The sequence below is a fragment of the Equus caballus genome, chromosome X, assembly GCF_041296265.1.
Source record: "Equus caballus isolate H_3958 breed thoroughbred chromosome X, TB-T2T, whole genome shotgun sequence".
NCBI lineage: Eukaryota > Metazoa > Chordata > Mammalia > Perissodactyla > Equidae > Equus > Equus caballus.
Genome location: NC_091715.1, coordinates 60,881,456 through 60,897,331, shown reverse-complemented (window position 1 = coordinate 60,897,331; position 15,876 = coordinate 60,881,456). Strand labels below are relative to the sequence as shown.

Genomic DNA, 15,876 nt, shown 5'->3' with positions numbered 1-15,876 from the left:
AGAAACCAAGAATACAATCCCATTTACAGTCACAACAAAAAGAATAAAATACCTAGGAATAAATTTAACCAAGTAATTGAAAGACCTATACACTGAAAACTGTAAGACATTATTGAAAGAAATTGAAGAACATAAATAAATAGAAAGAGACCCAGCCTGAGTGGCATAGTGGTTAACTTTGGCATGCTCCACTTTGGTGGCCCGGGTTTGGTTCCCAGGCACAAACCTACACCACTTGCCTGTCATGGTGGCTCACCTACAAAAAGAGGAAGATTGGCAACCAATGTTAGCTCAAGGTGAATATTCCTCAGCAAAAAGAGGAATAGTGTCAATAGATGTTAGCCCAGGATGAATCTTCCTCAGCAAAAAAAAAAAAAAGAAAGAAAAAAGAAATAGAAAGCTATTCTATGCTGATGGATTGGAAGAACAGAATTGTCCATATTACCTAAAGCAATCTACAGATTCAATGCAGTCTCTGTAAGAATCCCAATGACACTGTTCACAGAAATAGAACACAGAATCCTAAAATTTATATGGAGCAACAAAAGACCTCAAATAGCCAAAGGAATCCTGAAAAAAAAGAAGAAAGCTGGAGGCATCACACTCCCTAATTTCAAAACATATTACAAAGATATAGTATTCCAAACAACGTGGTTCTGACAGGAAAAAAGACACAAAGATTAATGGAACAGAATTGAGAGCCCAGAAATAAAACTACACATTTATGGATGGCTAATCTTCAACAAATGAGCCACGAACATACAATGGAGAAAGGAAAGTCTCTTCAGTAAGTGGTGTTGAGAAAACTGGACAGCTACATGCAAAAGAATGAAAGTACACCATACACAAAAATTAACTCAAAATGGATTAATGACTTGAAGACCTGAAACCGTAAAACTCCTAAAAGAAAAATAGGCAGTATGCTCTTTGACATCAGTCTTAGCACTGTCTTTTTGAATCCCACGTCTCCTCCGGCAAGGGCAACAAAACAAAAAGAAACAAATGGGGCTACGTCATACCAAAAAGCTTCTACATGACAACAGAAACCATCGGCAAAAAGAAAAGTCAACCAGGTCTGGCCCAGTGGTATAGAGGTTAAGTTTGTGTGCTCTGCTTCAGCAGCCCAGGATTTGCCAGTTCAGCTCCCAGGCTTGGACATATACACTGCTTATCAAGCTGTGCTGTGACAGGCATCCCACATATAAAGTGGAAGAAGATGGGCACAGATGTTAGTTCAGGGCCACTCTTCCTCAGCAAAAAAGCAGGATTGGCAACAGATGTTATCTCAGGGCTAATCTTCCTCAAAAAGAAAAAAAGAAAAGTCAACCCATCACCTGGGAGAAAACATTTGCAAATCATATATCCTATAAGTGGTTAATTTCCAACATATATAAAAATCTCAGGCAAGTCAACAGACAAAAAAGCAAACAACCCAATGAAAAAATGGGCAGAGGATATGAACAGACATTTTTCCAAAGAAGATATACAGATGACCAACAGGCACATGAAAAGATGTTCATTATCACTAATTATTAGAGAAATGCAAATCAAAACTACGAGATATCACCTTATACCCATCAAAATGGCTATTATTAATAAGACAAGAAATAACAAGTGTTGGAGAGGATGTGGAGAAAAGGGAGCCCTCTATACTGCTGGTGGAAATGCAAACTGCTACAGCCACTATGGAAAACAGAAAAGAGATTTCTCAAAAATTTGAAAATAGAAATACTGTGTGATCCAGCTATTCCACTTATGAGTATTTATCCAAAGAACATGAAAACATTAACTTTAAAAGATATATGCACCCCTATGTTAATTGCAACATTATTCACAGTAGCCAAGACTTGAAAGCAACCCAAGTGCCCATCAATGGGTGAATGGATAAAGACTATGTGGTATATTTGTATACAATGGAATACTACTCAGCCATGAAAAAGAAGAAATCATGCCATTTGTGACAACATGGGCAGACCTTGAGGGTATTATGCTAGGTGAAGTAAGTCAGACAGAGAAAGAAAATTACCATATGATTTCACTCATATGTGAAAGATAAACAAACAAACAAACATGCATATAGATAAGGAGAACAAACTGGTGGTTACCAGAGTGGAAGGGAATGGAGGGAGGGAGAAATGGGTAAAGGGACATATATGTATGGTGATGGATGGAAACTAGACTTTTAGTCGTGAACACAATCAAGGCCATACAGAAGGCAAAATATAATGGTGTGCACCTGAAATTTAGACAATGTTATAAACCAATGTGACCTCAATAAAATAATAAATAAAATAAAGTTAGCTTTAATGTTCACCATAAAAATATAATATCTAAGAACTTCCCAATTCTGGGAAGATATTTGGACCTCCAAATTCATGAGGCTCATTGGTTTCCAAACAATATGAACCCAAAATGATCTTCACATTATAATGTAATGACTATTATAATGAAACTGTCTAAAATCAAAGACAAAGAAGAGTAAAAACATTAAGAGAAAAAAAATCCTCATGTACAAGGGAACCCCCATATGGCAAACAGCAGATTTCTCAGTGGAAACTTAGCAAGGCAGTAGAGAGTTGGATGATATGTTCAATGTGCTGAAAGAAAAAAACGGCCAGCCAAGAATACTGTACCCAGGAAAATTTTCCTTCAGAAATGAAGGAGAAAGACTTTCCCAGACCAAAAAAAAAAAAAAAGCTGCTGAGAGAGTTCATTACCAATAAACTTGTCTTAGAAGAAATACTAAATGGAATTCTTCAAGATAAAATAAAAGGAAGCTAATTAGTAACATGAAAATGTATTAAAATATAAACACTGTAAAAATAAGTATATAGTCTAGTTCAGAATACTCTAATATGTTGTTGTGTTAATCACTTCAATTACTATACAGGATGAAGTACAGAAAGATTAAAAATAACTCAGTAGAGTGATTTGTTAATAGATAATAAAAAGATATAAATTGTGACACCAAAAACATAAAATGTGATGAGGGGGAGTAAAAGGGTAAAGTTTTTGTATGTGGTCAAAGTTAATTTGTTATCAGCATAAAATTGCTGTGACTATAAGATGTTTTATGTAAGCTTCATTGTAACCACAAAGCAAAAACCTACAGTAGATACACAAAAGAAAAAGAGAGGTGAATCAAAGCATACCGCTATGGAAAATCATCAATTCAAAAAGCAAAATAGCACGAGAGTAAGAAAGGAATAAAGGAACTGCAGAACAGCTAGAAATTTAACTAGTAAGATAGCAGTAGTAAATTTTTGCCTATCAATAATTACTTTAAATTCTCCTATCAACATGGATCCGAGTGACTGAATGGATTTAAAAAGGCACAACTATATACTGCCTACAAAAGACTCAATTCACTTTTAAGAACTCTAATAACCTCAAAGTGAAGAAATGGAAAAATATATTCCATGCAAGTGGAAACCAAAAGAGAGCAAGGGTAGCTATACTAATATCAGAGAAATAAACTATATGTCAAAAACTGTCACAAGAGACAAAGGTCATTATATAATAATAAAAAGGTAATCCATTAAGAGAATATAACAACTGTAAATATATATGCACCCAAGATCAGAGCACCTAAATATATTAAGCAAAACTAACAAATCTGAAGGAAGGAACAGACAACACTATAATAATAGTGAGAGATTTTAATACCTCACTTTCAAGAATGAATAGATCACCTAGGCAAAGAAAAATGATTAAGAAAGCATTAGACTGGAAATATATTTAAACCAAATGAACCTAAAACACATATGAGGAACATTCCATACAACAGCAGCAGTATTCACATTTTTCTCAGTCACACGTGGAACATTCTCCAGAATATCATGTATTAGGTCACAAAACAAGACTTAACAAACTTAAGACTGAAATCATATCAAATATCTTTTTCAACCACAATGGTATGAAACTAGAAATCAATAAAAGGAAAAATGGAAGATTCACAATATATGGAAATTAAACAAGACACTCCTGAACAACCAATGGGTCAAGAAAAAACAAAATGGAAAACAAAAACTATCTTGAGATAAATGAAAGTGGAAACACAACATACCAAAAGTTATGGGATGCAGCAAAAGCAGTTCTAGGAAGGAAGTTTATAGTGATAAATGCCTACACTAAGTAAAAAGAAAGATTTTAAATAAATGATCTAATTTTACACTTCGAGGAAGAAGAACAAGAAGAAAAAATTAAGCCGAAAGTTAACAGACCAAAAGGAAATAACAAAGATTGGAGCAAAAATAAATGAAATAGAGACCAGAAAAACAGTAGAAAAGATCAATGAAATTAAGAACTGTTTTTGAAAAGATAAAATTGACAAATCTTTAGCTAGACTAAGAAAGAGAAAACTCAAATATATAAAATCAGAAATTAAAAGGAGATATTACAAATGATACCACAGAAATAGAATCAGAATACTGTAAACAGTTATCCACCCAGAAATTGGATAACCTAGAAGAAATGGATAAATTCCAAGAAACATACAATGTACAAAGACTGAATTATGTAGATATAGAAAATCTCAACTTACTAATAGTAAGAAGATTGAATCAGTAATCAAAAACCTCCCAACAAAGAAAAGTCCAAGAGCAGATGGCTCCACAGGTGAATTTTACTAAATATTTAAAGAAGAATTAACACCAATTTTTCCCAAACTCTTGCAAAAAATTGAAGAAGGGGCAACACTCCCAAACTTATTTTATGAGGTCAGCATTACACTGATACCAAAGCCAGATAAGGACACTACAAGAAAAGAAAACTACAGGCCAATATCCTTGATGAATGTAGATTCAGAATTCCTCAACAAAATGCTAGCAAACCAGGTTCAACAGTACATGAAAAGATCATACACCATCATCAAGTGGGATTCATCCCTGGCTTGCAAGGATGGTTCAACATATGCAGATCAACAAATGTGATACACTACATTAGTAGAAAGATAAAAATCATATGATACTCTCAATAGATGCTGAAAAAGCTTTTCACAAAATTCAACATCTTTTCACGATAAAAACTCTCAACCAATTAAGTATAGAAGGAAAGTACCACAGCATAATAAAAGCCATATATGACAAGCCCACAGCTAACTTTGTACTCAATGATGAAAGGTTGAAAGCTATTCGTCTTATATCAGGAACAACACAATGGTGCTCACTCTCACCACTCCTATTCAATACAGTACTGGAAATCCTAGCCAAAGCTATCAAGGCAGGAAAAAGGCAAAAGTGTCCAAATCAGAAAGGAGGAAGTAAAATTGACTCTGTTGGCCTTTGACAGATTTTTAAATATAGAAAATCCTAAAGACTCCACCAAAAAACTGTTATATCTAATCAGTGAGTTCAGTAAGGTGGCAGGATGCAAAATCAATGTACAAGACTCAGTAATATTTCTATAAACCAAAAATAAATTATTTGAAAAACAGAGAACACAATCCATTTATAGTATTATCAAAAACAATAAAATACTTAGGAATAAATTTAACTAGGAGGTGAAAGATGTGTATGCTGAAAACTTTAAGACATTTATAAAAGAAATTGAAGAAGACAAAATAATGGAAGATATCCTGTGTTCCTGGATTGGAAGAATTAATGTTGTTTATGTGTCTGTACTACCCAAAGCCATCTATAGATTCAATGCATTCCCTACCAAGATTCCAATGGCATTTTTTACAGAAATAGGAAAAACAATCCTGAGATTTGTATGGAACCATAAAAGACCCTGAATAGCCAAAGCGATCCCAAGAAAGAACAAAGCTGGAAGCCGCACACTTTCTGACTTCAAAATATACTACAATACTATAATAGTCCAAGCAGTATAGTACTGGGAAAAAATGCAGATACATAGACCAGAGGAAGAGAATCTAGAGCTCAGAAATAAACCCATGCGTATATGGTCAACTAATATATGACAAGGGAGCCAAAAATACTCCATGGAGAAGGACAATCTCTTTAATAAATGGTTCTGGGAAAACTGGATATTCACATGCAAAAGAATGAAACTAGACCTCTATCTTACTTACACACAAAAATTAACTTGAAATGGGTTAAAGTCTTAAATATAAGACTGGAAACAATCAAATCACTGTAAGAAAACATGGGGAAAAAGCTTCTTGACATTGGTCTTGGCAGTGAATTTTGTGATACGATGCATAAAGTAATGCAACAAAAGCAAAAAATAGACAAATGGAACTACATCAAACTAAAAGGCAAAAGTCAAAAAAATGAAAAGGCAGCCTATGGAATGGGAGAAAATATTTACAAACCACATATATGTTAAGGGGTTAATATATAAGGAATTCATACTACTCAACAGCTAAAAATAAACCCCACAAATAATCCAATTTAAAAATGGACAAAGGCCCTAAATGGACATTTTTCCAAAGAGAATATTCAAATGGCCAAGAAGTACATGGAAAGGTGCTCAATATTACTAATCACCAGGAAATGCAAATCAAAACCACAGTAAGATATCAGCTCACACCTGTTAGAATGGCTCTTATCAAAAGATAAGTGATAAGTTGTACACTGTTAGTGGGAATGTAAGTTGATACACATGCTATGAAAAACAGTATGAAGGTTCCTCAGAAAATAGAAAAAAGAACTACTATATGATCCAGCAACTTCACTTCTGGGTATATATCCAAAGGAAATGAAATTAGGATCTTGAAGACGTATCTTCAGTCCCATGTTCCATTGCAGCAGTATTCATAATAGCCAGAATATGGAAACAACCTAAGTGTCCTTTGACAGATGAATGGATAAAATAAAAGTGATACACACACACACACACACACACACACACACACACACACACACACACAGAGGAATATTATTGAGCCATAAAAAAGGAAATCCTGCCTTTTGCCATATCATGGATAAACCTGGAAGCTATTACACTAAGTGAAATAATTCAAACATAGAAAGACAAATAATGTATGTTCTCCCTTATATGTGGGATAATAAAACTGAACTCATAGAAACAGAGAACAGATTGGTGGTTGCCAGATGCAGGGAGTGTGTGGTGGAGGAAATTGGTGAAAGTTGTCAAAAAGTGAAAAATTCCACTTATAAAATAAATGTTTTGAGGAGGTAATGTACAGCATGGTGACTCAAGTTAACAATACTGTATTGTACATTTGAAAGTTGCTAAGAGAGTAGATCTTAAAAGTTCTCATCAAAAGAAAAATATGTGTAACTATGTGAGGTGATAGATGTTAAGTAACCTTATTGTGGTTATCATTTCACAGTATATACATATATTAACTCATGTGGTACACCTTAAAACTTATATAATGTAATATGTCTATTATATCTCAATAAAACTGGGGGAAAAAAAGAAATACAAAATCTGAACAGACTGATAAAAGTAAGAAGATTGAAACAGTAATCAAAAACCTCCCAACAAAGGAAAGCCCAAGAACAGATGGTTTCATTGGTGAATTCTATGAAACATTTACAGAAGAATTAACAATAATCCTTCTCAAACTCTTCCAAAAAATTGAAGAGAAAGGAACACTCCCAAACTCATTTTAAGAGGCCAGTATGCCCTGACACCAAAGCCAGATAAAGACTATAAGACAATACAGGCCAGTATCCCTGATGAATATAGATGCAAACCTCCTCAACAAAATACTAGCAAACAGAATTCAGCAGCACATTAAAAGAATCGTACACTATCATCAAGTGGGATTCATCTCTGGAACACAAGGATCATTCAATGTATGCAAATCAATAAATGTGATACACCACATTAAGAGAATGAAAGATAAAAATCAGTGATCATCTCAAGAAATGCAGAAAAAGCGTTTGACAAAATTCATCATTCTTTCATGATAAAAACTCTCAATAAATTGGGTATACAAGGAATGTACTTCAATATAATCATAATGTTGTATGACAGGCCCATCACTAATAACGTTATACTCAATGGTGAAAGATTGAAAGCTTTTCCTCTAAGTTCAGGAACAAGACAAGGGTGCCAACCCCCATCACTCCTATTCAACATAGTGCTGGAAGTTCTAGCCAGAGCAATCAGGAAAGAAAAAGAAATAAAAGTCAAAAAGGAAGCAGTACAATTGTTTCTGTTTGCAGATGACATGATTTTATATATAGAAAACCTTAAAGACTCTCCCAAGAAATATTAAAATAATAGAGGAATTCAGTAGTGTTTCAGGATATAAAATCAATATACAAAAATCAGTTGTGTTTCACTAATGATGAACATCCAAAAGAGAAATTAAGGAAACAATCCCGTTTGTAATAGCACAAAGTAGAATTAAATACTTAGGAATAAATTTAACCAAGGAAATTAAAGATCTGTACACTGAAACCTATTAGACGTTTATGAAAGAAATGAAAGTAGATACAAATAAATGGAAATGTATTTTGTGTTTATGAATTGAAGGAATTAACATGGTGAAAATGTCCGTAACACCCAAAGCCATCTCTAGATTCAGTGCAGTCCCTATCTCAAATTCCATAGCATTTTTCATGAAAGTAGATAAAACAATCTTAAAAGTCATATGGAACCACAGAAGACCCCAAATAGCCAAAGGAATCCTGAGAAAGAAGAGCAAAGCTGTATCACACTTCCTGATTTCAAACTTTATTACAAACCTATAGTAATCAAACAGTATGATATGGGCACAAAAAACAACTTACAGACCAATGGAACAAAATTGAGAGCCAAATTATAAACCTGCCTTTACAGTCAACTAGTATTTGTCAGGAGGCCAAGAATATTCAGTGAGGAAAGGATAGTCTCTTCTATAACTGGTATTGGGAAAATTGGATATTCAGATGCAAAAGAATGTATTGGATCCCTGTCTTACATCACTCACAAAAATTAACTTGAAATGGATTGAAGACTTAAGTGTAAGACATAAAACTCCTAGAAGAAAACATAGGGAAGATACTTCTTGAAATTGGTCTTGGCAATGAGTTTTTGAATCTGACACCAAAAGCACAAACAACAGAAACAAAAATAAACAAGTAGGACCACATCAAACTAAAAAGCTTCAGCATAGCAAAAGAAAGAGTCAACAGAATGAAAAGGCAACATATCGAATGGGTGAAAATATTTGCAAACCATGTATCTGATAAAGGGTTAATATTCAAAATATATAAGCAACTCTTACAACTCAGTAGCAAATAAACAAATAGTCCATTTAAAAAATGGACAAAGGATCTGAACAGACATTTTTCCAAATAAGACATACAAATGGATATATAAATGATGTATAAGTACAAGAAAAGGTGTTCAACATCACTAATCATCAGAGAAATGCAAATCAAAACCACAATGAGATACCATTTCATATCTGTTAGAGTAGCTTTCTCCAAAAGACAAGAGATAAGTGCTGGCAAGGATGTGGAGAGAAGAGGGAACCCTTGTGCACTGATGGTGTGAATGTAAATGGATAAGCCACTATGAAAACAGTATGGAGAGTCCTCAAAAAATTAAAAATAGAATTGCCATCTGATCCAGCAATCCCACTGCTGAGTATGCATGAGAAGGAAATGAAATCAGCATCTCAAAGAGATACCTGCACCTCCATGTTCATTGCAGCATTATTCACAGTAGGAGAGACATGGAAACAACCTACATGTCCTTTGGTGGATGAATGGATAAAATAAACATGGTGTATACATATACAGTGGAATGTCATTCAACCATAAAAAGAAGGAAATCTTGCCGTTAATGGAAACATGGATGCACTTTGAGGGCATTATGCTATGTGAAATGTCAGACAGAAAAATACAAATACTATGTGATTTTACTTTTATGTAGAATCTAAAAAAGGCAAACTTACAGAAACAGAAACTATGTTGGTGGTTGCCAGGGGCTGAGGTTGGGGGAAGTAGGGAGATGTTGGTCAAAGGGCACAAACTTCCAGCTATAAGATGAAGAAGTTCTGGGTATATAATGTACAGTGTGGTGATAATAGTTAATTATACTTTATTGTATACTTGAGAGTTGCTAAGAGAGTAGTTCTTAAATGCTCTTACCACAAAAAAAGGTAATTATGTGAGGTGATGGATATTCTAACTAACCTTATTGTGGTAATCATTTTGCAGTATATGCGTGTATCAAATCATCATATTGCACACCTTAAACTTACACAATGTTATATGTCAGCTATATCTCAATAAAGCAGGAAAACAAAAATAAGAACAAAAGCAAAACAAAGTACTGGCTTTTAGAAGAGAACCAGTTCTTTTCCACTGAAGTGCTGACGGCTGATGATGACTTAATATGATACTACTTCCAGGGTAATGGAATCAAGTCATCAAACAAAGGCAAACAAAGAAGCTGTAATGTTGAAATTTCAGGCACTGGCCGAAAGATGAGGAAGGTATTTGGGAGCAAGAGAGAGGTCTTCCTTGAATTCTGAATCATATGCTATATGCCTCAGCCTATTTTGTTCTGAAAATAGATTAGGATTAAACTTTAAGTTTAGGGCCCCTGGGTCCTGGAATCCTCTATTCATGCAAATTTTGCTTTAATAGGTGCAAACCCTCCTATGAAAGTTGAGAAGACATTGAAGCATTCTTTTTGAAAGATCATAAATATATTCCAAGTCTTCCTTGTGTTCCACGGATCATATCTTCCAGTGGTGAATTTGCTTTCTCCCTCAACTACCAATGTCGCTTCCCTATTAAATACGGTTTCATCACTCTCAACCTGGCGTAGAACACTGGATCACTTGTATGTTAGCTTTAAGAAAACCATTTCCCCCCAGAGACCTGCCCTGAATTTGGTAGTTCTTGACCAGGCTCTTTTCACACTTCCATGGGGAGTTGAGGAGGAAGAAAACCAAAGTTGTTTGAAGTTAAATGGAGATTGTTTGGTTATTTGCAGGACCAAGCCCTGCATAATGGAGTATGGTCTCTTGGAAAGAGCTCTGAACTGAGAAGTCAAAGAATGTGGGTTATAGCCCTTGCCTTGTAACCTTGGGTATGACATTTCCCTTCAGGTTTCGGTGTCTTCATATGTAAAATGGCTGATGGCAACACCCCAAGTTTCTCAGTGATACCTGAGTAGATGGGAAAGCGTGTGTTATTGCACCATTCCAAAATCTGTTAAGGAATGGAATTCTTTTGAATGATTTTCAGTTCCAGTTCACACTCTCTAAAATAGGCTTCATTGAATTGTCTGCCCAAAGTGGTCACTGGGTGATTTGAGAAGCCCCTTGCTACTTAACTTATACCCTTTCCCTTTGATCTCCCATCTACTCTAGGTGTCAACTCTGCCCGCTCAGTTCCTCCTTCCTACCCACCACCGCAGGACCCGTTAAACCAGGGCCAGTACCTGGTCCCCGATGGCATCGCTCAGTCGCAAGTCTTTGAGTTCACCGAACCCAAGCGCAGCCAGTCACCATTCTGGCAAAACTTCAGCAGGTTAACCCCCTTCAAAAAATAATACCTATAGGGAGGCAGATAATTTTAAAATAAAGCAAATAAAATTATATTTATAGATGGACCTTTTTTCGGAGAAGCACTGTTGAAATTTATATATACACACACACACACACACACATATACATATATGTGTGTGTGTGTGTATATATATGTGGACATACACACACATACCCTTGAGTGTACACACACACACACACACACACACACACGGACCAAAAATGTTTTCTGTTGTTTTGGGGAAGTAAAATCTGTAGTTGGTAGGAGGAGGTACCAATGACTTCCAAAAAGGTGGACCCCTTCTTAAAAGCTTTCCGTTCTTACCTTGTCCCCCTCCCCTTTACTTTCAGAAATTGACATTTCTATTTGTTCCTTTTCTTGTTGAGATAATCTCTTTGCTCCCCTGTGAGTGATTCATTGACTTATTATTACCATAGATGTGTTTGTATTGTTTTTTTCTTTCCTGATGATACTGATCCTGGTGACTTTTGAATTTAATTTGATGTAGTGGAGTTTTGGAGTTTGGGAGTTTGGAATTTCTTTTCTTCCTTTTCCTTTTCACTGGGTAAAGGGAGAATCCCCTTTCTCCTCTACCTTAGCTGAACATCTGTGAGTATTTTTGCAGCCCTGCAGTTGCCCAAACCAGCCTTTTTCCTGCATCTTCTGTCCTCAGTCGTGCCAGTCTGGACATGATCTGTTGTGCCCTGTGACATAACTGCTCGATATTTCTATTGCTTTCACTGTATTTCAGGTGTTGTAGAGGGGTCAAAACCAAACAGAAGCAAGGGAGTGTCAGAGTATAATGATGCTGGAGAGGACCTTCAGGGAAAGTTCTGCATTTGGGCTTTTTTTTCTCCCCTAGCACTGGGAGGTCCCATGTTGCAGCACTGTTGGGTCATGACAGTTTTGTATCTCAGGTTTAGTTTGGGCCAATTATTCTCTTCTTCAGGCCTCTTTGGTTATGGTGTTCCTTCTAGGCCTGTCCCTCCCCTAACCTAAAAGATCTCAACTGGAAGCAAAGAAGCTGAGATTCTGCCTCCTGGGGGGGGGATTCAACTGCCTCTAGCACCAAGTAGGGTTAACGCAGGGCTCCACACCACAATCGGTTCAGGAGCCTGGTCGTCCCAGCTTCAATCTGCAGATTGTTTAGGCAGCATTTATAGGAGTCAGTGGAGGGGTCAAGACAGAGCCCACCTGACCAAGATCATCAGCTGCCTTGAAATTATTGACCTGGGCAGGATTCAAGGCTGATAGTAACCTTTTATGGCAAAGAACAGGGATGGGCATGGAAAGAGACAGCCTTGGCCCAAGATATGTACCTGGAGTTCCTACCACTCAAGTTACATGAGACATCCCCCATTGTTAGCAGTTTGAATGGACAATCTTCTATGGCTTCTTCCTTCCCCCCTCCCTCTCTTCCTTCTTTTTCCTGCTCTCCTGGCACAGGAGAATTGCTGATATCAGCATAGTTAAAGTACTTCTGGCACTCAAATAAGGCCCTGTTTCCAACATTCTCCCATCCCAGGACATTTGAAGCAAGTAAGTGAGAAACCCAGGGGGGACTTTTTCCTGTGGAGAAAGGGTCTGAGGCAAAGATGCTACCGTCAGACTCATTTTTAGCAGGCTTTACACTTAGGCAAAACTAACCTGTCCCACAAAGAGGCAGGCTCCCTATGGGTGTAGGAGTACCTGTTCCTCCTCCCTACGTGGTCCCTGGGGTGGATAGACCTTGAATAGCAAGGAAAATGGAATACAAAGGAGTAAGGATGGGCCCTGCTATGGAGAGCCACTCTAGCAAAGAATCTGGAGATTGAGTCTGTCCTGGACCCCACAGGAGAAGACTTCATCATGGAAAGACCTCAGCTTACTGAGCAGCAGCCATGGCTGCATGGGGCTCTCAGCATAGCTGGCTTGATTGCTGCTCTATACCTCCTTACGTAAATCATGTCCTGCCCAACCTTGGAATTTTTCCTCGGTAGCAATCAAAATACAAGCTGTTTAACCTTCCATTCCACTACACCAAAATCAGACTTGTGAAGTAAGCCAAGGATAACCCTGAACTGAACAGAGGGCTGGAGCTTGGGACTGGCCACCACTGCTCAGCACATGACTCAGCTGCTTAAGCCCCCTTCACAAGGAACCTGGTACCCAGTGCCTACACTAAAATGTCCTCCTTGGCAAACAGAATGTGCTTCAGTGGCTATGTAGGCCTCCCTTGGGTATACATTATTTTCCTACTTTCCATTCCTCCCCACTAGGCTTGGCTTTAACATGTTTCTCCAGGGGATGGGGACACAGCAAGAGGGGATGCTTGGACAAGTCCCTGGACCTACAACATCTCTTGGCCAAGTTCCCTCGTCCTACCTGCTCCTCTAGGCCTTTGCCCAGAGCTCCAGGATCAGGGATATCACCTCTCACCACCCACTTCTCATCCACCCAACCCACTGGCCTCATCAATACCAACAACTTGTAAAAACAACAATAAAGCAGTTTGCCATTAGTTGGAGTGTTCCCCCAGCCTATGGCAGCAAAGAAGACCAGTGGCCAGCAGCACCGAGGGGAACCCCATTGCCTGGGCTCAAGATCCAAGCCTCTTCTGTGTCCCCACAGCAGTAATATCCCCAAGAACTTTGTAAATCTTCTCTGTTTCTGCATGGCCAGAGCTCCCCTTTCCTCAACTCAATGAGGCCTGGATTTGCTCTCCAAAAGGCTTTGCTAGTGTGTTCTATGGACCCTGCTGTGGGATGGTCCTAACACAGAAATCCAACTCCTCTTTCTCTCTCCCTCTCTCCCCTTCTCTCTATATATGTATATCTCTACTGGATTTATAAGGACAGCAACAAGACAGTTGTAACAATTCTAGTGTGAAGCCAAATAGTGATCTTTTAGTGCTTTGGGGATGGGGTGGGCTGGGGTAGATGGAAGGGCAACAGTGATTTTGATTACCCCTGCTGCTCTGCATTTGCCAGTTTATTATTTCGTTTCTTTTATCTGACTGTTTGACCCTGTCAAACAAGTGTCAAAGTTGTGTGTTTAAAAAAATGTTTAACAACAAAAATATGATGTTGTAATGACAGAAAGCCTTATGAAAATATTTATGGAGTTCAATAAAAGAAGTAAAAAGACACGTCCAGGCATAACTCTTGTGCCATTTTGTGTATGTGTGTGTGTATGTGTATGTGTGTCTGTTTTATCAATTGCAAAATAAAGGGGATTTTCCTGGTGGGAAGCAGCTTACCCCAACCTAGTCTTGACCTGCCAGCCCTGTTGTTCCATTGCCAAGTATCCCATGGACTGTCCTTCCATGCCCTTTCTGGAATACTGGACGGCAAGAAGCAAGTTTGATCCTATAACCAGGGGCACTTCAAGTGTCTTTATGAATGAGGCTGTCCTTCCTGTCACCAGGCCCTTTGAGAAGACTTGAACGCCCTTTCCTGACTTTGCTCCTTTTCCTTGCAGCTGCAAGTTCAGTACCTGCCCTTGGCACTCATGGGAGCTTAAAAGCTGCTTTTGGACCCAGCCAGAGGCCATGTCACTTAGGAATCCCACACCTCTAGTTCTTTCCTAATACTTCCAGTCTTATCTCCTCAGAGATAGACACATTCTTTATCCATCTCCCAAAGTGGCTAGAATGACCTTACTGGTTTTTTCATCATGATATAGCCTGCAAATAGATGCTCCTTGCTGCTCACAAGGCCCCCATGTGATGTCTTATGCTGCACATCAGAGATACAATAGTGGATCTGTTCTGCTACTGTTTCATCTGCTTTTCTCCAGAGAAACTAAGCGCTGACTCTAATAAAGTGATTATTTACTAAAAGGGTCTAAATAATTGTTCCAAGCTATAGAGTTGAGAGGAAGAGCAGGTGTTGTGCCTCTGGGTTAGGGTATGAGCTCTTTTTGTTCTAGGTCTTGAGGATGCCTTCCACCAAGATTTGGAGAAAGTGATGATCTAACCCTCCCCTTCAATAACCTTTACCATTTCTCGATTTCTTGGCTCTCTCCTCATTTAACCTCTGTTTTCTACTGTCCCCACCTTTTCCTTTTTCTATGGGGTCTACCATCTCTCTCCACCAAACTTAGAAGGCTCACTTCTCAGCAGTCCCTTCTGCATCTTGCCAATTCTCAGCCTCTTCAACTTCCAGAGGTGAATCTCAATTACCTCCTGCAGAGCAAGAGGGCTGCATCTGGTGTCAGTGCTCCATAATTACATTCTGAAGATCCTTGAGTGGAGAGAGAAAACAAATGGTGGGTGTCTTATACTCTGGGATGTAGCTGGTTCTCTCCTAAGGAACCTAAAATCAAACGTGTCTCATCACCAAAAGAATTGTTTCTAAAAGCCCCATATGGTCCATATGATAAATCCATATTCTTTATTACCATAGAGAATGGCTCTACTACTTATAAACTTATTTGCTAAGAGAATTTACACACTTCCTGCCCTCAG

The 15,876-nt window shown here is 37.8% G+C and overlaps 1 protein-coding gene across 28 annotated transcripts in view; it reads left to right on the top strand.

Moving 5' to 3' along the window:
- Positions 1–14,566, top strand: part of ARHGEF9 (Cdc42 guanine nucleotide exchange factor 9) — a 569,920-nt gene extending 555,354 nt beyond the window's left edge. For 27 of the 28 annotated variants that reach the window (XM_070256606.1, XM_070256600.1, XM_070256604.1 and 24 more), the window contains one exon: positions 11,252–14,556. In XM_070256606.1, the coding sequence (XP_070112707.1) occupies positions 11,252–11,433 (182 nt within the window). In that variant the 3' untranslated portion in view covers positions 11,434–14,556. 28 annotated transcript variants of the gene reach the window in all.
- Positions 14,567–15,876: the final 1,310 nt, after the last annotated feature.